Source organism: Lactuca sativa, chromosome 5 (genome assembly GCF_002870075.4).
Source record: "Lactuca sativa cultivar Salinas chromosome 5, Lsat_Salinas_v11, whole genome shotgun sequence".
Lineage (NCBI taxonomy): Eukaryota > Viridiplantae > Streptophyta > Magnoliopsida > Asterales > Asteraceae > Lactuca > Lactuca sativa.
Window position 1 is genome coordinate 293,369,929 of NC_056627.2, and position 26,485 is coordinate 293,396,413.

Here is a 26,485-nt window from a genome sequence, read left to right on the forward strand (position 1 = left end):
ACAATTATTAGTCGCAACAATAATTGGATATTATTAAAAAAAGGATTATTTAGGGTAAATAATCTAAGCGAAAGTCGTATTAGTCATTAAACCGAGAGCGTATATATAGAGAACGCCCTAATCTGACTTTGTAAGAGGAAGTTAGGATTTTTAGAAGTTTCAGCGTAGCAGCATGTGGCTCAGAAACCGAAGTAGAAATCGGTTGATTGTTAGGAAAAACAATCTAAACGAGAGTTAAAGATCTCGTCCATATGGTTCCGTCGATATAAACACAGTCGAGAACGAATATCATATGAGCTGGAAGTTATGAATTTTTAACGGACTTTAACACTCTAAGTCTGTTATAATATCCCGAAATTTGCAGGTATTTTCAAATCCTCCTTTTATTATTATTTTGTCATTTTTAGTCATTGGGGATGGAAGGGTGAAGCCATGAGATGTCTAAGGGCTAAAGTTGCAACTTTAGGATCAAGAGGAGCACGCTAAGCGTACATAAGGGTACGTTGAGCGTACTAGGATTTGAGCGTACTCACGTCAAATGGAAACCTTAATATTTAGGGTTTGAGTGCTATATAAGTGTCCTTATGAGCTCATAACCCTCTATCATTTCAGCCTCCATAGCTTTGAGCCGTTTTCCCTAAACCTTAATCCCTCTCTTGAGTGTGTGAGCTAAAAGTGTGTTTTTGAGTAGTTGAAGAAGAAGGTATTGCATCAAGGTGTTGGATAAGTGAGGCAAGCTTGAAGATCTACACCTTGCTCCCGAGTTCATTAAAGGAAAGAAAAGAAAAGAAAGGAAGAACAAGGAGAGAAAAGAAAAGAAAGGGAACGGAAATAATAAAGTATTCAGTGCTCCCGAGTTCGAAAGAAAGGAAAAGAAAGTATTCATTTTAGGTGTTCCCGAGTTCATTAAAGGAAAGAAAAGAAAGTAAAAAAAGACAATTATACCCTTTTATGTTTTTGAGTAAATATTAAGTCTTTACATCCCCACATTCATTCTACCGTACCCCCTACCCCCCCCCCCACCCCTACCCCCCCAAAAAAAAAACAACTCTCCCTTCCTCCCCTCTACTTAAAACATTAACAAAACAATTTTATTTTAATATAAAGTAAATTGTAAAAAGGAAAACCACATGTTATTCAATTATTTTCAAGATGCAAAACGAAAACCACAAACAACTCAAAAAAGAAAAAGAAAAAAAACAAATCATAAACGCATTAGATCAATCCAGTAAGAATCACCCAAGGTTATTCAATCACATGCACCCATCATATCTTTGAGAACACCCATCCGTATCTGAAGGGGACAACTGAACAATGTCCTAGCTTTTGCTTGAGTTGTTGCCAAAAAATTTAGAGCCCTCGGCAATTCATGGGGTTCCAAACCCACCAACTCCAATTCTCTATAAATTTCTTCCCCTGTATATTCCCGAGGATAAGCTCTATCAAAAATTATATTACCTTCCCTGATAGCACCAGCCACATTATCAACCGATTTCATTATCTTTGAGTTAATATCTTCTTCTTCTTCGTCGTCTTCAAATTTCCTCTTTTTACTCTTACACTTCTTTGCACCTGAAGATTGTTCTTGTGAAAAAGGAGGTGGAATAACATCCTGAATGTCATCATCAAGATCAACATATTCGTTCTCCAAATGAATTTCATTGTTAGCTAACATGTCATCAACTTCTTTAATTGTTTCAACTTGAATATTTTCATTTTTATTTAATCGGGCATTTCTTTCTTTCGCTATTTCATCATGTGCACCAGATGCCCTATCCCTTGCAAATAATACCAACATCTCATCGAAGTATGCAATCTTTTTTGTCCTTAACGACGCAGCCTCAGGTTTTGACTGTTTAACAACACAAAAATAATTAATATTGCAAACGATAACATAAAATATTTAAAAAAAATAACATAGACATAAAAAGAGCACTTACTTTTATTAAATTATCCCATACTTCTTCCTCCGCTTCTATTAGTTGAGTAGACGAATTCCAAGAGAACCCGCTCAATGAAATTCCCCTAAACAGATCGTACCATTGCGAAAAATGTTTTTTAAGCTTTTGTAGCGATTCTTCAAATGACTTTTGGTAATATCCATTTGATGCTTTGTGTTCAACTCCTCAACCATTTGAGCATATGCAGTTGGTGTGAAACTACCATTCACCCTATTACCCGTCTCTTGTTGTTTAATTATCGCTTGGATGTACGCATAATGCATTTTATCTGACCATTTAACTTGTTCCTTTTCACTACCACTAGCTTCCTGTTTGATCATGATGACTTTGCACATAGGAATAAAAATTAAAGAATGGTAGATTGTTAGACCATAATATGAAGCATAATACTAATCAAAAATATGAAGGGTAAATAACATAATTAATCTCAAAAACCAATCATCAATACAATGTGAAATTGAAAACAAAATGTATCAAAATGAAACTAGTTTTACATATTAATTTAATTGTTTGAATGTGTCAAATAATTTGCCCACATTTCATTTGCAATTGAATTCCTTAGTTGCTCTGCCATTCTATTACCCTCGATCATGTGTTTCTGTTGAATTACGACGATCTTGCTCTTGTGGTCCGTTTAACATCTCCTGCATCACCTCATCTTCAAGATTTATGTCGCGGTCTTCATCTAATAAAAAGTTGTGTAGAATACAACATGCCGAAAATATGGCAGATTGTGTTTCACAAGAGTAAAATGGTTCTGTTGTACTTCGAATGATAGGAAACCTTCTTTTAAGGACACCAAAAGCTCGCTCAATGGTGTTACGTAAGGAAGCATGACGAAGATTAAACAACTCTTTAGAATTTTGTGGACCACGCATGGAGTACTCTTTTAAATGATATCTAACACCTCTATATGGCGCCATTAGTTTATTCGTATGAGGCAAACCCCCATCTACTAAACAATATTTACCTATAAAGAGATTAATCAATATTATTGAAAAATATTAGATATTGAAATTACATTGGTTTAATAAATTACCTGAAGGAATTAGTAGTTTATCATTTCTAGTAAATGCGTTCTTTATTATTCTCGAGTCTGATGCAGTACCCTCCCAACCCGTTAACACATACGTAAACTTCAAATCAAATGTACAAGCAGCTAATACATTTATTGTCGGGTATCCCTTACGACCACGGTATCTAGGGGCATCTCTATTAGGCACATGGACACGAACATGTGTTCCATCCATTGCCCCTATACAATCCTTGAAAAAAGGATAAAATCTCCTACTTTCTTGAATTTCTCTCCGGATAACATCACTTGTAGGTTGCTGAATATAAAGACCTTCTATTGCTATAATCAATCGTAATACTCTATGGAAGCACCTACTCGTTGTTGATCTAGAGCGACGATACATCCACGAGGTAAACCGAGTTCGCAAATCATTACTTACAATATGCAAAAATCTAGCAACATGTTCCTCAACGGACATGCGTTGCGTACGTCGTAGACCACCTACAGTTTGTAAGATTTCACACAATCTCCTAAAAGAGTTTTCACTCATACGAATAAGGTCACGACATTGACCACCTTCTAAAAGATTGTGTAGCAACTCTTCCCGTACAGCTTGTCTTTCTAAAATAACTTTTCTAGTGGGTAACCTAACCCGCTTTTTGTTGGCCATATTACATTGTGTAATAAAAGTCAACAACAAGCAAATCAAGTTAACGACTTGCAATTGTCGGGCTCTTAAAGCACGAGCAGGGTTGAGTACCGAAGTATCCATAAGGACTATATATGAAATAATCCCTTTTTCTGATACATGATCAAATAGTTTGAGTTAAATTAAAACAACATTGATAAAAATAACATGTAATTATAAAGAGTTGATTTATTAATTATAATTAATAAACTTTTTTTCTTATAAAAGTTAAATGTAATCCAGGGGCAAAACAGTCATTCTGATTAATTGAATGTAATCCAAGGGCAAAACAGTCATTCTGATAAAACTAACATGTAATTAGCTTCAATTGGGGAATATTTATTAAGACCCCATTGATACAAACTTTTTTCTAAAGTGAGAATATTTATTAAGACTCTATTGATACAAACTTAATGCTTTAAAAATATTCATACTTATAGGCTACATGTAGTAATGAATGATTATGGATATAAAACTTGTGACAACTACAAATACCAAACAATTCACAAGGATAATAAGATCTACAAATATGGGACCACTTTTTTCCTGATTATGGATATAAAACTTGTGACAACCGTTGATAACTTGCTATTTCTAAATGTGACATTGATATAACAAATCCGATTACCCACTTCTATTCTGTCATTCTATGTACCCATTATAATGATGAATGTTGAATATCAACCTTTGAAATCTAGAATTTTACATCATCTTTAAAGTTGGGACATTAACAATCAAAACAATGTATCACTATTGTTATGTTTTGGAACACATGGTAAAACTTTATCTTACATGGTGATACCAAATACACATCGAGTAGAAAACAAGTAAAATATACCAAATTGCACTATGACACTATCTAAAGTAAATTAGCTCAGTTTTACCTGAACCTTTTTGAAACTCAAATTACTAAACCCCGACTGCTTAAAATTATGTCATCATCTTGGAATATAGATCAGATAAGATGATAGTCTCTTTGAAACACAGGTAGAATAGAAGACAGAAGAATAAAAAAAGAACAAAATAAGAAGAAATTGGGTACCTGTGTTTGTAACAGAGAAGAAGACGAGGCAAAAGCTGATCAATCAGGTAGAATCAAGGAACATATCCTTTTATTATTAGGCTAAAGGGTATTTTCGTCATAATCTAACCTTTTATCTTCCAGGCGTTTTCTTTCTCTTCAATTCTGCACATTTTGGGAGGAAAGTTTGGAACGGTACAAATCCTCCCAAATCTGTTCTCTTCATCTCTTCTCTTCAAAAAAAACTAGGGAGCACCCAAACTTCTCTTCTTTCCTTCCAAATCCTCTCACTTCCGTTCTCTTCTTTCGTTAAGTGATACTCAGGAGCAGGGTGCTAAGGTTATCTTGTTCTCTAGAAGCTCCAGGAGGTAAAAAGCTCCAACCTTTATGCTTGTATGATGTAGATCTTGCCTTAATAGCTTTGTGTCACCTTTCATGTCCCAAAAAGTCCTAAGTTTGTGCATGTTATGTTTTGAACATGATAAGTTGTCCTTTCAGACCTTGGGAAGGGTTCTAAACGATAAAAATGATGTCCCAATGGCTAGAAGTGTCCCATGCATGTAGTAGAAAGTTCTTAATGGATTAAGATCATGGATTAAGGGCTTTTTGGACGTCCAACGTCTTAAAGTTCGAGACTTTATGGTTCTGAGGTTCATTTAGTCAATGGGTCTGGAGTTGGGGCTTAAGTGCTTAAGCCATTAAGCACTTATTAGAGTTTTTTGTAAAGGTTGCGTACGCCCCACATAAGCCATTGTATGCCCAGCGTACTGAGTCAACCACCCCAATGGTGGTCAACGCAAGGCGAAGTACGCCCAACGTACCAGAGGAGTACGCCCAGCGTATACCCTTTGATGGGCTTTTGCGATTTGGTTTCGGATTGGGCCACCTTTGGGTTATTATGGTTTAGGCCTTTGTTGGACTTTCTGAATAAATGTATTTTGGGCCTAATATGGAAATGGACCTTAGGGTGAGGCCCAATAGTTGGGCCCTATTGGGAAAACTGGGCCAATGATGGGCCTTGTATATTTGGACTTTTGGATCATGGATTTAGAATTGGGCCTTGGTCTAAATTAGAGAAAGGGCATAATGGACTATTACCTTATGTGGAACCCTTGGTCAATATTTATATTTCAATTGTTGGCTTAGTATTCGTTATTTTGGATAGTCCAGGAGTTTCGGTGAGACAACGGTCGGAGACTTTTAGTCCAATTCAACACTACTTGTGAGGTGAGTTTTCCTCATTATACTAACGGGGTCGAAGGCACCAATGCCGACCCTTTTTGGATTGTTATCCTTGTTATCGCATGATGATATGCTTAGTGATCTGTTAGATCTGTATCCTGGTATATAGGAGGATGCTATGTTTAGTGACCTGTTAGGTTCATATCCTGGTATATAGGATGATGCAATGATTAGCGATCTATTAGATCTGTATGACTGTTTGTACATGCTAGCTAACGTTTGATATCTATGTGTTGATTGTATGTTTGGGGGTGGGTTGAGGCGGTCATGTTTTATACTTTATCCCAACATACCCAGGGCAACCCGGATAGACTGAAGGCCCAATGGGGCGTACCAGTTAGGACGAAGGCCTAGAGAACGGTCCAGATAGGTTGAAGGCCATGTAGGGCGGACTAGACATGCTGAAGGTTCTGAGTGTGGGCCAGACAGACTGAAGGCCCGGTGAGGGCGGTCCAGTCATACTCTAGACTCTATATGCATGTTGTTTGTTATGATATTGTTTTGGTTGTAAGACATTGGTATTTTGAGGGAACTCACTAGGCTTCAGGCTTAGAGTTTTGGATTTTGTTTCAGGTACTTTGGATAATCGCGGGAAGACGAAGGTTTGATCGTGCACCTCCTCGCATTTTATGATTTTGATTTTTGGGATACTCTGATATGAAATTATTTTGAAAACATTTTTTAATAAATAATGGTTTTTGGATGCTTAAAAAAGTTTTAAAGTTTCATGAATTTTATGGATGTTACACCTGTTAAAAATATAGCTTTAAAAATAAAGTCAAAATTAGCCGACGAAGTCTAAACAAAAGTAGTACATCTCATCGAGGGCTTTCCAGGGATATAAATAACGTCGAAAACAGAGCTAGTATGAAGAAGATACAATTTTCTGAAGTTTTCCAAGAAGTGCCACGCGCATGTAGGTTTCATGGTGCACACCTTCTAAAAGGTGGGGCATGGACCACCACATTTGCGACACATGGCAGAAAACAGGATGTGACATCCCAAAATTCACGGTTATTTTTAAATTTTTATTTATGCTTATTTAAAAATCAAAATATTCTTTTTGAAGAATAATATTGTGGAATCTGTTCCCAGAAAAAACATGATAATAATATTATCAAAGCATTTTCGAATAAATGTATTTTGTTTATACTAAAACTTTGGGATGTCATCGTCAATACAGAAACATAACCATAAACAACTCTTACATTCATTTATACTAGTGATTTACATCTCCTTTAATCTCTCAATGTAATTGAGCTTCATATCAATACATGTGATACAGATAAACTAAGTAGGTCAGGTTGGGAAACCTAGTGAGTACATATGATTTTCAACCCACAATAATAAAGTTATTGTGTTTCATCATCAATCAATTAACCTAATTACCCATCCCAATTATCTTCTTTATTTCTTAAGGATCTACCCTAAGAATCATCTATCATTCACTCGTTCATTCCTAAGGATTGTCCTAAGGAATAGGAACAAAGTCAATCGTTGCCAGAGTTTATTTAACAGTCACTAAGTCCATAGTTGTCGATGTTATTTGTTAGGCACCAAGTCCATGGTTGCCAGGATTTATCTCTTTTATTGACAATATTATTTTAGGGAGTCCACCCACAATACATGTCAATGGGTTTTTAGAGTACATATGATGAACATATCGTTTACAACACATACAGGTTGCGATCCTACTAGTGCTACACTGGACTGTCTAGAATAGTCTGTGGTTGTCATCTATACTCTGCTAGATGACTGGGTCATCGCTTGGTTCATCGTTTTTCATCATCTTTCACCTTTGATCACATATATCATCTTTCATATACCCATCTTTACCCATCATAATTATAGGTATAAAATATGTATGCAGTTTAATTCGAATAAAACATGTATATTTTGTTCATCTAGAATAGATATCAATAACACAGATAATATGAGCACATAGCACGTAATTTATATTAAATACTTCGTATCTTAAAGTGATGATTCCCAACTTGGGCAGCGTTTCGCTTCTAACAATTTTATTTTACTTCAATGAAACCTAGTATCATTACCGCTAGATTTTAGTCAAATATTTATTACGGTTATTTACAAACAATATTGTTTTATAAGTGTTAAACAATACTTTTCAAATATTATGTACAGACAGGGCCATACATGAAACACTGGAGGGTAAGACCATTTTGACATTATAGTTGTTCTGAAATCCAACAACCCTATGTGGCCCTTCAAACCAGATTCCTCATACCGCGAGTAGTTAAAAGATATTATAATAACACTTTGTATATTATATTTTATAATATATATTGTTTATAAGTTCATAATAACGATAATAAACTTAAACATAACTTAGTGTAGGGTAAGCATAACTTACTTATAAGAGGGTTTGACTAGGAACCAAACTCTACGGGGGCAGAACTTCCGAGCCGAAAGCTCTTCTTCTCGGAGCCTTTTGGCGCTCCGAGACTCGCCTCTAGCACTTGGAAGTTGCTAGGGATTGGGAGTGTTAAGAGAGAAAGAATGGGTAAGGTGTGAGTTTTTGGGGTGATTTGCGCCTCTATTTATTGGCTGAGTTCGGTGCAAATGTGGGGTGTTCCCTTGCTGAATGTTGGGCGTTCGTGGCCAGGTTTCATCATCTGGTGTCATGCCGTGGTGAGGAAGCAGTGGCTCATATCGCGCCACGTGTCACCTCCTGGTTATTCCAAAAACTAATTATCTTCTAAAATTCGTAACTTTTGCATACGAGCTCCATTTTTGACATTCTTTATATCCGTGCATAGGTATTGACAATATCTGCAACTCTCCTTTTGACACCATCGGCTAATTCTTGACCGGTGTTAAATTTAACAGTATGAGAAGATTACACTGTTAACGATCATGTAAAATTCATAACTTCTACATACAAACTCCATTTTCGACTGTCTTTTTATCGTTGAACTCCTATTAATGAGATCTTCAATTCTAATTTAGGTTGTGTCGGCTAAAAATCGATTAGTCTAAAATTCGATTTCCGGGTTGTGTACCGTTATGCGAAATATTAGAAAAATCATAACTTCCTCATACGAAGTCAGATTTTGACGTTATTTTTATGCACGCTCTCGGTTTAACGTCTACTATTAATTTTGTTTAGATCGCTAAGGCTAAAATGTAGTTTATCGAAATATTTGCTTTTTACATTATGCGGTTACGTGTCCGTTTAGCCGTAAAACTTCGACGAATCATAACTTCTTTGTTATAACTCGGATTTCAACATTCTTTATATGTACGGAACCCTTGTGAAATATACTATAACTTAGTTAAGATTATTTATTCTAAATAATCTTCTATCAAAAAGTCATTTTTGACGATTATTGTCTCTAAATTGACTAGCCCGAATCTGCGAGCGTTACACAGGAGGAGCAACGTCTCAGGTGTGCGTGGCGTGCATGCCAGACACGACGCACATATGGGCTATAAATAGAGGTGCTCGACCTCATTCTCTTTCACACCACCCACACTTCTCTCTCGATTTCCTTCGATTTTGGCCCCATTTTCTCTTGGATTTAGGCTTCAGCGAAGCCCTGGGATCCCGAAATAGTAGTAGCTACCAAGTAAAAACCATGCGTTGTCAGATAGCCAGTGAATAGAAGCCTGAATCAGAGTTCTGCCCGTATAATTCCTAGCTTTTAGCTAAATCCTCTATAAGTTAAGCCACGCTCTAGTATTTTCAGTGTAACTTATATTTATGGTTGTAAGTCGTTATTATGAACCTATAAATAAGATTTATCAGTAATTCCATGTCGTTATTATTGATTATTCTACTTATGGGAGAGGTGTCTAGAATGGTCATGTTGGCTTGGTTGTTGGATTTCAGAAAAGCTATTATGTTGAAATGATCCCGCCTCCTAACTGTCCTGACTGTCTGATCCTTACTTGATAGATCGTGATATAGACATTAAGATTAGTGAGGATCTGGACTATTCTTAGTCTCCAAGATTATTAGACTAAAACTATGTAGTAATTATTCTTAGGTTACGTCAAGGAATATCTAAGGTGTTAGACGACGCTCTGCCCAGATCACCAGTCGCCCATTTTATCATGTGAGTGCATAATCCCTTTCATGAACATGATTTAATACAAGTATTAATTAAAATATTAAATATCTGATGGAAGTAGTATGTGAATTATGCACTTATTTCCTAAATTATATGTTATAATATATATTGTGTTATGTGCAAACCAGATATTGTTCTATTTTATGTTAGGATTAAATAGATAACACCATATAATAGTATTAAAAGTAGCATCGCTAAGAAAATAACAAAAAAATACTTAATGCTCCGTAGGGATTATAAATACACAAGAATTAGGTTAGTGTCACCCAATGATAGAGGTGGTATTAAGGTTGGTTACAATCACTGTAATCTGTTTTAGGGATAAACTTAGATTCATGGAGGATACCTAGCTCAATTAAGTTAGATATTAGGTAGTCTCATTAGGAGAATATGCGTAACCTAGGAACATATATGTTCCATGACACTATCTGCAGGTAATAGCTTCGTACAGGATTACCATAAATGGTGGGTCCTAATCAGGCAATTGTTAGCGGTATGTCTGGTCACCCCACTGAGTAGGTGACAACACTTGATCATTCTAGAAGGTCTTGTGAATTACGTTGCTAGTCTGAGCTCATTACTCACAGACGTAGATGAATTGGAAAACCATATTCATCAAATACTCTAACGGCCCATAACCCTTTATGTATTACAATAACAAAGGAAGCCCATTTTGTGTAGTCAACGATTCATCAGGCGAGATAAACTTCTCTATGATAATCACTATTCGGTATCTGTGAGGATCGATAGAATGGATAGTATAGGATCTGTGAGGATCGATAGAAATGGATAGTCTATGATCTATAAGGATCAGTAGGAATGAATATGTAGGAATGGTTAGTTTATGGTAACGGTTGGTTTGCATGTTTGATAATTATGGAATATTATCATCTCAATATCATGGGATTGAAATCCTTATGTATCTCACCAGGTTTCCCAAACCTGACCCACTCAGTTCATATGTATCATAGGTATCAAGACTTAAGCTAAAGGAACTTGATTAGGATGTTGAATGATTAAGAGACAACCTGCAATAGTATTCAGGATCATCAGGTCTTTACGTTGTAACTTATGTATATGTATTGATTATGACATCCTTAGGGTTTAACATTTTAGAAACAAACATTTGTAATCAAAATGATCTTTCGTACTGAGATTTTCCGCAAATATAAATAAATCATTTTTAAAGCGTAAAGAAAAGTTTTAATTGGTTCTGAAAATTTAAAGATGTCACGGTTTGTATCAGAACATTAGTTTGCTGGTCTTTTTTTTTTGACCTATATTTTGTCAAAAAGATTCAATTATAGTTATTTTATTATGAACATATTTTCTGTAACAACATTCTAATTTTCAAAAAAAATCTTGTTAAGTCATTATTGTACTCTGAAATAACATTATACTTTCGTTTTTGGTTTCAAAACAAAAATGTACTTTGGTACATATGGTTCAAATTACAATGTCCATGTAAGAAAAAAAATTAAAATATAATTTCCTTGGTAAGTAACTAAAACAATAAATAGATAACAATTAATTAAGGAGACAATTTGATGGTTAAAAGTCGAAAACTTAAACTTCACCTCAAATTCCAATCTTAGTAGTACTTTTTTTTTTTTTTTTTTTTTGAAATTACACTTCATCTTACCCACCTGGAAAAAAACTTGCCATAATCAAATTATGAAAAAAATAAGGTAAGGATCGGTTTCAAATTCCATATTTCCCTTTGCCAACTTCTCTAGCTTTGCATGTACGAGCATAAACTTTAGCATCTTGTGCAATCTATCAATGCCAAAACAAACAAGATATAAATGTTAATGAGATTTAAACTGAGATTTAGTTACTAAATATTTCCAGATTTTCATTAAAATATTATGAATTCAAATTTAAAAGTTCCTAGAAATGGAAGTGTAGCATTAATTCCTTTATTTATATTTCAAAATTTTGCTATTTCTTGCTTTTGAATTTCAAAAATATTAACCGATGTCACAGGTATACTCATCAACAACCGGCAATGCCAATTCAAGTACATATTTAACGTTCTTAAACACAAAAAGTAAAATGAGACCTAATTTCATTCATTAAAGAAAAAAAATCCATAAATATGTAGTCTAAAACTTCTTCATCAATGATTTTGCTCCCTACTTGATAATAAGTGAGATTATCAACTATCCAAGAACCAACAAAATTCTAAAAAAAAACTTAGAAATTAAAATCGGTGACAGTTGGTATCATATAATAAATATGAGAAAATCCATCGAATAATCAATTCCTGTAACACATATTATCCATTAATTTTACCCCTTTAATTAGAAAAAAAAATAAAGTTTTTTTTTTTTTTTTTTTTTTTTTTTTTTTTTATTTAAATTTTAACCAGTAGGTGTAATGAACTACTAACAACTTTATGCAACTGAATCTATTAGGAGATTATACTTTGAAGTTCAAAAAATATCAAGACATTCAAACAATTAAACAAAGATGACACATTAATCACTTACCTGACATTATATAAGACCTAATGCTTTGGACAAAGTTCTCTCACGTCCTTAAGGTAGCCATCTTGAGATGAAAATTTTGAACTTCAAAAACATAAAAAAGGAATTTATTATATTATCATTAATGAAGCTAAGGCACTATTTTTTTTATTTAAATCCTTAATGGGTTAAGCAATTAATTATTGTTTTTTTTTACGTAATATGGTCATCAAGGAATTAGCCCATCGGAAAAGTCATTACTCCACCTAGTGGTGAACAAACCGTTTTTTTTTCAAACCGAACCGGTTCAGTAAACCGGTTCGGTTCACTCCCTAACCAAGTAAAACCGGTTCAGCCTCAAACCGGTTCACTCAAAAAATTAGTCGAACCTATCTAAACCGGTTCAATCGGTTCTAAACCGGTTCGATTCGGTTCCATACCGGTTCCAAACCGGTTCACATGATATAAACCGGTTCTAAACCGGTTTCAACGACTAAAATCTCGAACGGGTGTAAACCGGTGGTTCGGTTCTCAAACCAGTTCGGTTCACTGTGGACCGGTTCAGCGTAAACCGGTTTACCGGTTCTTTGACCGGTTCGGATCTTGAACCGGTTTTTTTGTGCATGCCTAACTCCACCTTTGTCATTCCAGCAATGCACCAGCAACCTTAACTGTCTTTATAAGCCAACAATCTTCTAGGAGCATAAATGTCATTGCTCCAATTTTTTATTTTTATTTATTTTTTCAGAAATGCTCCAGTAACGATGTAAGACCAAGGGAATAAATATCTTTAGTCACCCAACTTGCTAGTATCTTCCACCTTATCAAGACCTGTGACATAACCTTTAATTATTTTCTTCGTTAAATTGGTAAATTGAACTCAAATACTTATTAAAATTCATGGTAGTATAATACTACAAAGTCAATCATATAATCTATTAAACATCTTAATACTATTGAAGTATAAACAAAACTCAAAATGTTCTATTGTTTCAGAGAATTATATACCGTAAGAGAGTTTGTATGTGTTTGAGAGATATCAGAAAGACATATATAACCTATATATAACAAACAAATGACATCAAATTTAAAAAAAAAAAAAAAAACATAAATTGATCTACAAGAGCATATAAAATGTAGCAAAAAATCTGATATTTTTTACTGTAATATGTTTTGTTTACCAACAAACCAACAAAATATACAAAAATACAAAATCATAATTTATATTCACTAAAAACTTTCAATGGTTAAACAATCTAAGTGTTCCAAGGAGAGTTTTGGCCATCAAAATCAGTTTTGGCCATCAAAATCAGGAATCTACAATGCCAACCAACAAACCCTTTCCTTTGCTCAAAACTCAATTGCAAAAGTTTCAATGACTACATATGATTTAAAAAAAAAAACAACCCATGTACAAGAGAAATGATGTTTTTTAGGGTATAAAATTTTCATGAATGGAATAACAATTAACAAATAGATGGTGACATGTCATCTACCTCTTACCGATCTTGATCTTTAGGCCACTGTATAAGCCACAACTCAGTAGAATCTGTTGTATTTGGTTCAACTATAGGAGCTCTCCTCCTTAAATCCCAACTACATTTTTGCTTCTGATATGAATCTGCAAAATGATTGTAAACCCCATATTAAATATTATCATAAAAATTTATCAAATACAATATATAAGATGGAAGATGGCTTGTGCAATCTAACGTGGAGTAAAGGGTTTGGAATCCTCGATCAAGAAAAAATTAACCCAATAGATGTGAATGTAATGTAGATTTGTTTAAACAAATTATATATGTACAATAATTTATAAGTCAATAAGACTAAAAAGAAATGTCATCAACAGAGACTAAATAAATGAACACGAGCAAAGAGCATTTCATGAAATGAGATCACAATCAATATCACACAAACTCTCAAGTGTTGGCTTAGATATTCTCACTTGTGTCAGACAACAATAGCTATGAACTTATGATTATAAAATTAATAGCATGATGTTTCATGTAAACTTAATAGTAATCTTATGATGGAGAGGAGATAAAAAAAATCTTACTCGTTATAGAGTCAATATAGTTTCACTTCCATTCTGACATAAACTTAAAGAAAGTAAACAAAAGGTTTGACAATTGACATCCCCCAAAAAAGATGAGATTACTATGTTTTGCATCAGTTGGGTCCATGTACACATGCAAAGGAAAGTAGGCACAAGATTTATCTAAGAAATGACATTAGAAAAAAGCTTAAAATCATGCATGAGTGAATTATATGTTTCTTACTATATAATATATATATTGTGGATCTGTAACTTCATGTCATTTTGCATTAGATAAAATGGAGTGGTACCAACAACCGTAGTTCTTGACTACTTCTTGTGTTCTCAGTAATTGGTCCATGAGCTTTGAATTTGTTCCGATGTGAAAGAAGGAGGTCACCTTATGTCCTTGCAGTTACGATAAAAAGAATTATGTTTAAGTAACCATAGTTGGTTCCTAGAAAGCCACACACAAACTATATAAGGATTCAAACTAACTCAATAAACATAAGAAAACAAGATAAAACAGCAAGAGAGCATACATCTTTTCAAATTAATCCATAAGGGGTCGAATAGGAAGCAAAACACAAACAAATAGAATCAAGCCTTTTCATTCAAGCATTTTAGCAAACACTTGGTGGGAAAGAGTTGCTTTTAAGGTCCCATAACACTCTCAATCATCTGATTCAGTGTTGGCTTTATACTTCTAATTGTGAGCTTGGAATTTATGCATCATTATGAAAAATAATAATTAAAAGACACATTATTAAAAATTAACAAAAACTGATGTATAAAATATACAATATTGGAAACAGAGGAAGTAAAAGACATGTACATAATGATGTTGTGATTGATTCATGGACCTGACACATACGAACTAAAATGAACCGATGTGCGTCTTTTGTTTCCTTTTATGGTTCAGTAAAAACATACATATAATAGACAAATGGGTAAAATAAGGTTCTGCAAAATGGTTAAATAGCCGATTCAAACATATACATTTGAGAGAGAGAGAGAGGGAGAGAAAAGAGAAAAGTTGTAGCACCTGGTTCTTGGTATGTGTTCTGTTATTAAATCTTCATTTATTTTTTCATTTTAGCCTTGGATTCGGCGAGTCGAAGGATTGAATCGCCGAGTAGAAGCGGGATGAGGCGCAGGGTTTGAGCTGCGGACTTAGCGAGTAGCCGCTGTTTGGACAAAAACCCTAATCCAGGGGTTTGCACCCTATTTAAACGACCTTATGCAGCCTCCTTTCCCCCTTTATGCTCCCAAATACTCCTCATAGAAAACCCTAACCGTTTTTGAGAAGATATAAGGCTTTTTGAGTGATTCTGGTGAGTTTTGATCTCAAGGAAGAAGGAAGAGCATAGAAGGATCAAGAGGGGACTGAAGGATTCGAGTTTGGTTCATCATTTGCAGTATTTGGAAGGTATAAAGTCTGAACCTTGCTCATTCATTTGTTAGATCCCTCTTTAAGATGATTTAGGGCTTTTATAAGCCATTTTTGGTGGCCAACCATGTTTGCAAACATGGTTGGGGGTTTGGGCTTCTGTATCATGTCATTTTATGAGTCACAAGTCAGATCTAGGTTGCTTTTGCACCAAGGAAGGCCCCATGCAACAAAAGAACCATTTTAGAGCCTTTTAAGCTCTAATGTCCCATGCATGCACGTAAAGTTTGTAACTTTACGTGCTAGATCGAGTTTAGGGCCCTGGATATATCATTTGGTTAAGTGTTGTACATCAGAAATCGAAGTTCTTAGTAAGGGATGTGATGGACTTGGCGAGTCCACTCCTGAACTCGGCGAGTCCAAGGGTTCTGGTCCCATATCAGTGAGGGTCATAAGGACCAGTTGAGTGTGGAAGGGTTTTAGGAGTCCCGGGGAGTGACCCAACGTTCTGGACTAAGCAAAGTGTTATGGGAATTCATGGTACTCGGCAAGTGCATGAACGGACTCGGCGAGTCCAAAACAATCTTGATGGTACTCGGCGAGTTGCTCATCAACTCGGCGAGTCGATGACAGAACGTGTTCATAGGATGAAGAGTAACGCGACGAGTTGTTTATACAACTCGGCGAGTGAGGGTAGGACATGAGTATCAGTTGATGTTGAACTCGACGAGTTGTTCATACAACTCGGCGAGTCGGATGTGGATTCAGTCGGTGTACATTTAGAAGGAAAACTCGTCGAGTCATCGCCTAACTCGACGAGTAGAGACGGGTATGAGGTCCGATGGAAGGATAGGGACTCGGCGAGTTGGCGAGCCAACTCGGCGAGTCAGGTCAACTGGAAGTTGACTTTGACTTTGACTTGGTCAAGGGGTAAAATGGTCATTTTACCCTAAGGGTAGATGTCAGTTGCTAACTAAGTGTTTTGTGGGAATTATAGCCGGAGGATTTCCGGAGCAGCAGCGACAGCAGTTAGAGGATTCCCACACAGTTCAGCAGCTACGAGGTGAGTTACCTTCCAGTAGGGGTGGGTCTAAGGCCACAATGCCGGCCCACCATTAAGGAGTATTTAAAAGATAATTGTCTTTGTGATAATTTATCTTGGTCTGGTATGCGTTTGGTTATGAGTTATATTTGTATGATATGTTACATGATAGGGAAAGTTTCCCTGATAGTGATTCTTAGAACTGAGGGGTAGGTCAGTACCCGGATATGCCTGACTGTATGATTATATCTTGTTATTGTATGTTAGTGGTAGGGGGTGGAATATGATGGGTTTAATACAAACAATCCTATGTGTGCATGCAACCCTAGTATTGGATCTATGTTTACACAATTAGTTATACAGCTTTATGAACACAAAAAGAAACCTTGCATGCTACTATGATTTTCGAAATTCATATATAAAGCTAGAATACATACCTTTTGTTGTTATATAGCAATAACAACTAGTTCCTTGAATTTCCTTAGCTCTTGAAAGCAAGTACCACAAGTGTAGTACCTCTAATGGAGTCACAAACACCATATGCAACTTGGATGAAGAGGAGAAGAAAAAGGAGGAACCAAAAACAGCTGGAAACCCTAATGGAAGTGTTGTCCACGTTTTTGGGGCATAGGGGCCCTTTATATACATGTAGGCTATTAGGGTTTACAACTAGGAAACCCTAATTTGACTGCTTAGGCCCTAAGCAGCCCATGGACTCCTTAAACATATCCCTTGGACGATTTCTAATGGGCTACCCATAGAATTCGTCCAACCTATATATTATTTGGTGATCCATAGCCCAATTATAATTATCTTATAATTACAACTTCAGTCCCCTAAGTTTAATTAATCTCTTTTAGCCACAAAATTAATTAACAATTAATTCTTGACTAATATTAATTAAACAATATGATTTCTCCTTTAATATATTATTAATAAATCATATTTAAACCTTTCTCTCCTTAAATCATCCTACATATTGCAATGGTGAAGGCAACCCAAAAGGACCATGCTCATAATCGGGTCAAGTACATACCAAAATAGTTATGGACTTAGACACTAATCCAACAGTCTCCCACTTGGATAAGTCTAATAACTATTTTCTATATGACTTCATAACCTGATCAACAATCGTAACTTTCAAAAGCCGCTGTCAACTCTGATCTTATCAGATAGCGTGTCCTTTAGATAAGGGATTATATATTCCTCCATTCTCAAGATATCGTATAGACAAAAGACATGAATTTCAATCATTCTCTCTATACTATTTCCCGACTTCCGATTCATGACGACTGATAACAGACTACAATTGAACACATCAACTTAGTCCCGGCTTGGCCAAGCGCTTAGGTGTCATCACTAAATCATCGAGAGGCCCATAGATATCCCTTTTATCCTACTTTGGGTAAAAAGAATGGATAAACTTCGACTCAAATGCTCGCTTGCATTTACTGATCGAATCACACATAACAATAAGTTTTATAACACCAAGTTACTGGTGCGTTTACTTATTATCAATGTGCAACCGATCAGCAAATAACAACTCACACGTCTCGGTTTCAAGAATATACAATATTATCGTCTCACTAATCACTCGTGATAAAACCGTGAAGTGATCCAAGTGAGCGTGGGTTTAATCCAATACTTTAATCTTATCAGAGCATTCACGAACTCTGCAGCAAACTTGTGCCATGTCTAAACACTTCAGACAATCTACAGACAGATTCATGACAATCTTTATTCATACCTACTCCCAACATATGACCAACTGTGGATGTTCGAATAACCTAGTTATTCTGGAAGTCAAAGCATGCAAATTGAAACATGACAACAATACTTAATCCTATATGGCCCCAAACTTGTGAGAGTAAATAAAACCCTTCTATTTATCCACCATATTGATTACTCATTATTTATCATTTAATGTTTCGGATAATCAACTCATTACTCGAATTACAACAATAGTTATCCCATGCATGAAGCATGCACACTATGTTTCCTATGGTCCTTACTTTGTGAAATAGATCAATTGAAAAACTTTTTAATGATGCTAATTTCACAATTCCCAATCCTTATCATTAGTGTAAGAACACAAGGTTCTTCCACTACTAGAATATTCTAGATTCTAACATTTTATGCAACGATCCTTTCGTAAAGTCATAGCACAAAAGTCACCAAGACTTGGCTAATGAAATTACAAAGTATTTTCTTAGAAATTGTTACAAGACAATTCCATAGTCGTGAAGTCTCACATTCAAAGTACATTCCTTTGAACATCCTTATTGCATAAAGTTTTTCTAATCTAGACACAGAATCTCGATATCCAACTCCCAATATGGAAACATTTCCACAATTGCCATATGACAACTCATTCTTAATAGAATCTTTTCTATTAATAATAATGTCGATATGGTCCATCCAATATCATACTTCCAACTACTCACAAGCGACCAATCCTCAGCGAACTTTGGATCATCCTTTGATAGTTGTTAAATTCTTTCAGTCAAAACCAATTCTATTCCTTTTTCCCTCTTAATGCGCTAGACATTTGGAAAATTTTAGAATGGTAAAATACTATAGCATTTACAATCGATCCTATACCCGAAGCGTATGGGACACGATGCATAATGTCTTACATAAAGATATGATACTTTACCAATCTTTTGCCATAATATTTTATGTGTCATGTTCTCACAATTCGAACTATGAAGAGGGATGCCATAATCATAATCGAAATTTGAGAACACACAATGTATCCTTTGACTGAAGATATTAAAATTTCTTAATCTAAGCTTTAGATTTTGAAACGAAGTATAATATTCTCTCCCTTAATTATAGCAAAACAACTTTTCAACCCATGCAACTTTGCAAATGGAATCTTTGTTTTTCTATAATTAATATTGCTAACTTGCAATACTCACCATAACAATCATACAAGCATAACACTTATGCTCCCACTATCATGATGATTATCATATAAGCATAACATTTATGCTCCCACTAGCTTAGACATGTATTCAGAAAACAAATGAACTTTCAGAAAACAATGCCTATTGAATCTCTGAAATCCATATTTCTAATACCAGATGCTTCGATAAGCCTTATACACCTTTGCCTTAGATAGCTCATATGTGTGTTTAAACAATTCATAACTTATGTTACTAAGTTCCAAATGTTGAAACTAATTGCCAAATCTCACAATTCGAACTATGGAAAGGGATGCCGTAACCATAATCGAATTTGAGAATACAATTTTCATAATTGCTATCTTCTTAAAATATCTCTTAGTGAAAGCATTTCCTCACAGTCATTTTCATGAAGGAGGGAATCTTATGACACTTAGATTTTATGGTGTATGAGTTCCTATCCATGTGAATTTGCCAAAAACAAGGTTTGCGACAAATCCAAACTCATATGGACTGAACTTTCTTAATCTTGATTTCTTGCCCTATGGTAACACGAGTGCCCACCACGCCTTCCAAGTAGTTTAGTAACTTGTCCTTACATATCAATTTACTTTCCATCGACTAAGGCTTTAGTGTGTATTCAAATGAGAACTCATAGAACTCATATACACAATTAACTCAATTGGAATGGCACAGAAACAAAACAATGTCAGCACGATAGGTTGTAAACCTCAAGTCGTGTGCTAGTGATGATCGATAAGGTTTATTCTTGATTTGTTCTTGAAACCTTTTCAAGACCATTAAGACTCCCACTGACTTCTTGACATATAAGATTCTCTTGTCAAGAAACATTTCTTGACAAACAAATATTCAATAGTTAGTGAAGCATTTATCAAGACAAAACACTTCACACAATTGGTCCTAGTTGGTCTTTGTCTTATCAAAGACAGCACAACTTACCAATTTCAAATGTGCAAGAATAAGAAAACTTTTCCAAATTCCACATTTGATGAGTGTTATAAACCTACTTAATACTTTTCACTCAATGTCACAATCTTGACTCTAAGACTTGATATTGGAACGAAGTATGATTGACTCTTTGATTTAACCATTTCTACAATTCTCAATTCCTCTTCTTAGACATGCAATTGCACTAAGACTCACTTAGAGGATCAATTGAGACATGGTTCTTAATCATAAGGACTTATCATAAAACACAATAAAAGGTACTCTCCCTTCTTCTTAGAATAGAGAAACTTTTATCTTTCTGCCTACTTGATTCTTCTTTACTCTTTCAATCAACTTAGAATTATACTTAATCTTATAAGTATAACCAATATTTACTAAACTTTAGTAAATCATGACGAATATCTTTGTCACTCTTGTGGTAGACTTGATCAACGTACGACCTAGTGTACTCGATCTCCTAGTTCTTCAATTGACACTTTGCCAAAGAATTAGTCTAAGGTTCCCAAATGTGAAAGTTTTCCATTCATCATACAATGCATATTGCATGATTCCAAGTTTCTGTCCAATTGAAACTTGGGTGATGAGAAACTCTCCCTATTTGGTAAAATTTTGACATTTCCACAAATAACACAATTAAGAATCAAATCCATTATTGCTAATAATAGAAACATTCAAACATTAATTCTTTCATACATGCCATTGCAAGGATAAATAAATAAGATAAAGTCAAAATTCATTTTATTGCGGAAAAATTTTTGTCCTTACAATGCAATTCAATTGAAAATCAATGTTATTACATATTTCTTAACAATCTATTCTAACTCCAAGTAGTAGCTCAAGAATCCATTCTTCAAGTAATGCGATCGAAATCCATTTCTTCATGATTAGATTCAGCTCACTTCTTCCCTCAAGCTTCCTCTCTTTTCTTCGATCCTACAAAACATCAAAATGTAATCTTATCACATCATGTATTAAGAATCTAGAATAGGAACTCAAAAGAGTTAGATAATGGATTTTACCTGAAGCAGAGCCATACGTCTTGACTCTCCCATCTCTTAGATCTCTCAGGTAGTTAGGGCAACTTCGTCTTCAATGCCCTTTCTTTTGGCAATAAAAGCAAATGGACTCCTTTGGCACAGCACATCGGACAATCACAGACTTAGTTCTTTCTGGACTTCCAATGTTGCCAGTGTCCATTGAAGTTTGGGAGTTTGATTCACTAGACAAATTTGCTTGACCAGCACGCCAAGTCATTGCTGATTCAGCAGCTATAAGCAAATAGGTGAGATCAATTAGGGTCACGTCGTGGTCCATCATATAGTACTCTCTAACAAACTCACTATATGATTCAGAAAGTGACTGAAGAACCCAGTCAACAGCCAACTCACTTGAAATCTCGACACCCAACATGCTTAACCTATCAATGTGTGACTTCATCTCTAAGACGTGTGCACACACAGGTTTCCCATCTTCGTGTTTACTCGCCAAAAGGGCTTGAGTGAGCATGAACTTTTCAAGCCTTTGAACTTGTGGGTCAGGGAGAACAATTGGAGGAGGTGGAGGAAGTGAAGCATGACTCTCATTTCCTTGATCATATCTCGGAACGTCATCTTCATTTGGAAAGCTTGTTCCAAAGGATTTGGGAAGACCATTGTAAGATTCAGACATCTACAAAACGGGAGAAAATTCAAGTTATGTTGATTAGAATTCTTGATGTAACACCCAAATGAAACATCAAGCTAGGACCCAACACAATACTCTACAACCTAGAAGAGGGATGCCGTAATCTAGTTGTAAAAGATTTGAAGGTAGGTAAATGACGATTTACCAATTTCCACCATGAAAAACGAAAAGGAAGATTAAGTTTTAAATGAATTGAAACTCCTAGATCTTTTGAGATTCATTGAACTTTTCAATGGCATGGTTAATCTCGATTATGCCCTACTATTTGTGACTGGGATGCCGAGGATCACAAACAAGGTGTGAATAACCATACGAATCACGTGGTGCACCCAATGCTACGATCACCTAATCAATGTGTCGGTTAGCCACACACGCTCCATTGATCTATGATAAGCATCGAGCCACCCTTCGCCACCAATGTCATCCCCAAATTAGTGTGCCGGTTAACCACACACGCTCCACTAACGTTTGACAAGGGTACGAAGTGTAATTCCATGGGTTAGCATACAATTTCACATTTTGCCTAAAGTAACTATGATTTGGGAATTTGAAAAAAAACATTTAGTTACTTTGTACTTCATTATATTTATAATGGAAGGTTTCTGTCCTATCCTACCCGTTCGGCTAACGACCCTCCACTAGTCAAGAGTGCGGTGGGTAAGAGTGGATACCCATTCAATCGCCATTTTATAGGCAATTTCCTTAAACACCCCTTATAGACTAGCTTCGTGAATGAGACCTACTAACGGTAAGACTGAATTTTTAGTTATACATATATAATATTAAACTTTTAATGTTATATATAGTATAAGGGTGTATTTTACACTTTTAAAATACTAGGTGGTTTAAATTATACTTTTAATTAACCAAAATCATTATGGATTTATTAAATCTCTTTTAATTATACACTTAATTAATTTAATAAAACCATAAGGGTTTAATTTGAACTTTTCAAAATCAGGGTTTTGGATTTTAGACTTTCAAAATCAACTTTTAATCAACAATTTAAATTCCAAAACTTGAGGGCAAGTTTTGAAACTCTTCAAAACAATTAGGTTTTAATCTCACTTAAAATTTTGAATTTGAGACATTTAAATTAAAATTTTAAATATTAAAACTGTTGATTTAATAATTACCATAAATTAAACAATTAATTTAAATTATTAAATCACAAGGGATTATCTAGATCATGAGGATAATTACCAATTATACATCTAAGATATCCAAATCCCTTGAATCCCTCTCTAAATCTCGAAAATAAGGGATGGGATAATTCAAGATCTTTAATTACCATATTTAACAATTAAAAGATAATTACAAGATATGGGATTATCCAAATCCCTAAAATTTAGGATCTAACCTTGGGGAAGGAGGTAATTTCGAAATCCAAGGGTTGGAAAACCCTAGATTTCAAAATCTTGGAGGCTAAGGAAAGGATTTGGGAAACCCTAGCAAAAATCGCCATCTAGGGTTTAGCACCCTAATTGCGAAAAATACCTAGTCTTTAGGGTTCATTAGCCATAAACCCTAATATGTCAAGTTCATAAATTTGAATAAAAGCTAATTGAAAACAAAAACCAATGGCTCTGATACCACTGATGGGTTTAATACAAACAATCCTATGTGTGCATGCAACCCTAGTATTGGATCTATGTTTACACAATTAGTTATACAGCTTTATGAACACAAAAAGAAACCTGGCATGCTACTATGATTTTCGAAATTCATATATAAAGCTAGAATACATACCTTTTGTTGTTATATAGCAATAACAACTAGTTCCTTGAATTTCCTTAGCTCTTGAAAGCAAGTACCACAAGTGTAGTACCTCTAATGGAGTCACAAACACCATATGCAACTTGGATGAAGAGGAGAAGAAAAAGGAGGCACCAAAAACAGCTGGAAACCCTAATGGAAGTGTTGTCCACGTTTTTGGGGCATAGGGGCCCTTTATATACATGTAGGCTATTAGGGTTTACAACTAGGAAACCCTAATTTGACTGCTTAGGCCCTAAGCAGCCCATGGACTCCTTAAACATATCCCTTGGACGATTTCTAATGGGCTACCCATAGAATTCGTCCAACCTATATATTATTTGGTGATCCATAGCCCAATTATAATTATCTTATAATTACAACTTCAGTCCCCTAAGTTTAATTAATCTCTTTTAGCCACAAAATTAATTAACAATTAATTCTTGACTAATATTAATTAAACAATATGATTTCTCCTTTAATATATTATTAATAAATCATATTTAAACCTTTCTCTCCTTAAATCATCCTACATATTGCAATGGTGAAGGCAACCCAAAAGGACCATGCTCATAATCGGGTCAAGTACATACCAAAATAGTTATGGACTTAGACACTAATCCAACAGAATAGTCCCCAGTTACCGGTTGAAAGATGCCGATGATGATTACCGGTTGAAAGATATCGATGACGATTACTGGTTGAAAGATACCGATGATGATTACCAGTTGAAAGATACCGATGACATTGTATGGTATGTAGTATGATGGGGGAACTCACTAAGTTTTGTGCTTACGGTTTCAGTTTTTGGTTTCAGGTACCTCTTCATCTAAGGGGAAGGAGCCGGCGGCGTAGCATGGCATCACACACACATATGATTTTCCGCACGGTGTTTTCTGGGATTGTACTCTGATATGACATTTGTTCATGGTTGTGGGTTTCAAATATGATACTTGGTTTTGAGATGACGTGTTTATACAATATTTTCTAATGAATGTTTTACGAATTAATTAATCAAAAATGAAATTTTTGGGCTTGAATTTTAGGATGTTACAAAAGTAGAGTAATTGGAGTGGTGTACCTGATATCTCTTTTGAGATAATTCACATCCAAGAAACTGTTGGAAGAAGGATCCATTTTATGATATCATCAGTGAGAATTATTGAAACTTACCAATTCAAGTTGATTCCTTCTACTTTTTTATTTATACAATAAAAAGCTTATTGCAGAAGACGCAGACAAGAAGAGAGGTTAGAAGAAGAAAAAACATGAAATTGAGGATTTGGAAGATGAAAAAAAGAGCAAAAATCGAGTAATTCCTTCTACTTTTTGATTTATGTTCGAGACCTCATTAGTAAGATCATCTGCTTCTTGTTGATGCACCTAATGAACTCTATTGTCCTCCATCAACTTTCTAGTTTACACCATCTACCCGTCAAGACAGTAAATTGAAAGTGTTATTCAATGTTATATAGGAGGATTATAGTTGATATGGGATCATGGGTGGTTCCTTGGAAATTGGAGGAGCAACTGGTCGATCGATAGGAAGGAAGAAGGTAACCACAATCAATATAATTGTATGCTACAGTTTTGGAAGAAAACCGATTTCTAGTTCTTAAAGCAAATCAATATGAGTTGAGTCATAGGCTTCAGCCGATCAACTATGAGTGAACAGACGGTTATTCACTACCAATACCAATAATTTCTCAAATTTAAGCATAAAATAGGGTTTGCCAAAATAGACACTACGCGTCTTCGGCACAGATCGTTTGAGAGCTTCTAGCTTCTAGCGTTTGACAAAACGCTCCGTTTTGAACAGAAAGCCCCGTTCGACACTACAAGCTTCTAGCGTTTAGTTTAAACAAAACGCTCTAAATCCAATTGCTACATCATGTAGCGTTTAACAAAACGCTACAAACTACAAGCTACCTGCTACCCACCCCAGTTAATTTTGCCGAACACGCCCTAGGTTTCTACATCTCATCTTCAAACGAAATTAGCGTTTGGACGTATAAAACTCCTAAATATCATTATTTATTTTTTTTTCCGTAAATTTAACATGCGAAAAATGTCAAAAACAAAATAAAAAATATTTTTTGTAGCTCCGACATTCGTTTTCTAATTTTGGCCCGCAAAAATGCAAAAAGAACTGTAGATGAACAACAATTTTGCAGTTTAGACATTTGAAATTACTGATTTGACCTATGAAACTA

At 35.1% G+C, this 26,485-nt stretch overlaps 1 protein-coding gene and 1 pseudogene across 1 annotated transcript; both read right to left on the reverse strand.

Moving 5' to 3' along the window:
• Positions 1-1,249: 1,249 nt before the first annotated feature.
• On the reverse strand, positions 1,250-2,134 carry LOC111910153 (uncharacterized protein At2g29880-like; annotated as a pseudogene).
• Positions 2,135-2,539: 405 nt separating this feature from the next.
• On the reverse strand, positions 2,540-3,646 carry LOC111910094 (uncharacterized). The gene is made up of 2 exons (XM_023905884.2): positions 3,001-3,646; positions 2,540-2,931 (listed from the first exon to the last, which is right to left on the reverse strand). Exons 1-2 carry the CDS (start codon positions 3,644-3,646, stop codon positions 2,540-2,542), a joined length of 1,038 nt encoding a protein of 345 aa, XP_023761652.2.
• Positions 3,647-26,485: the final 22,839 nt, after the last annotated feature.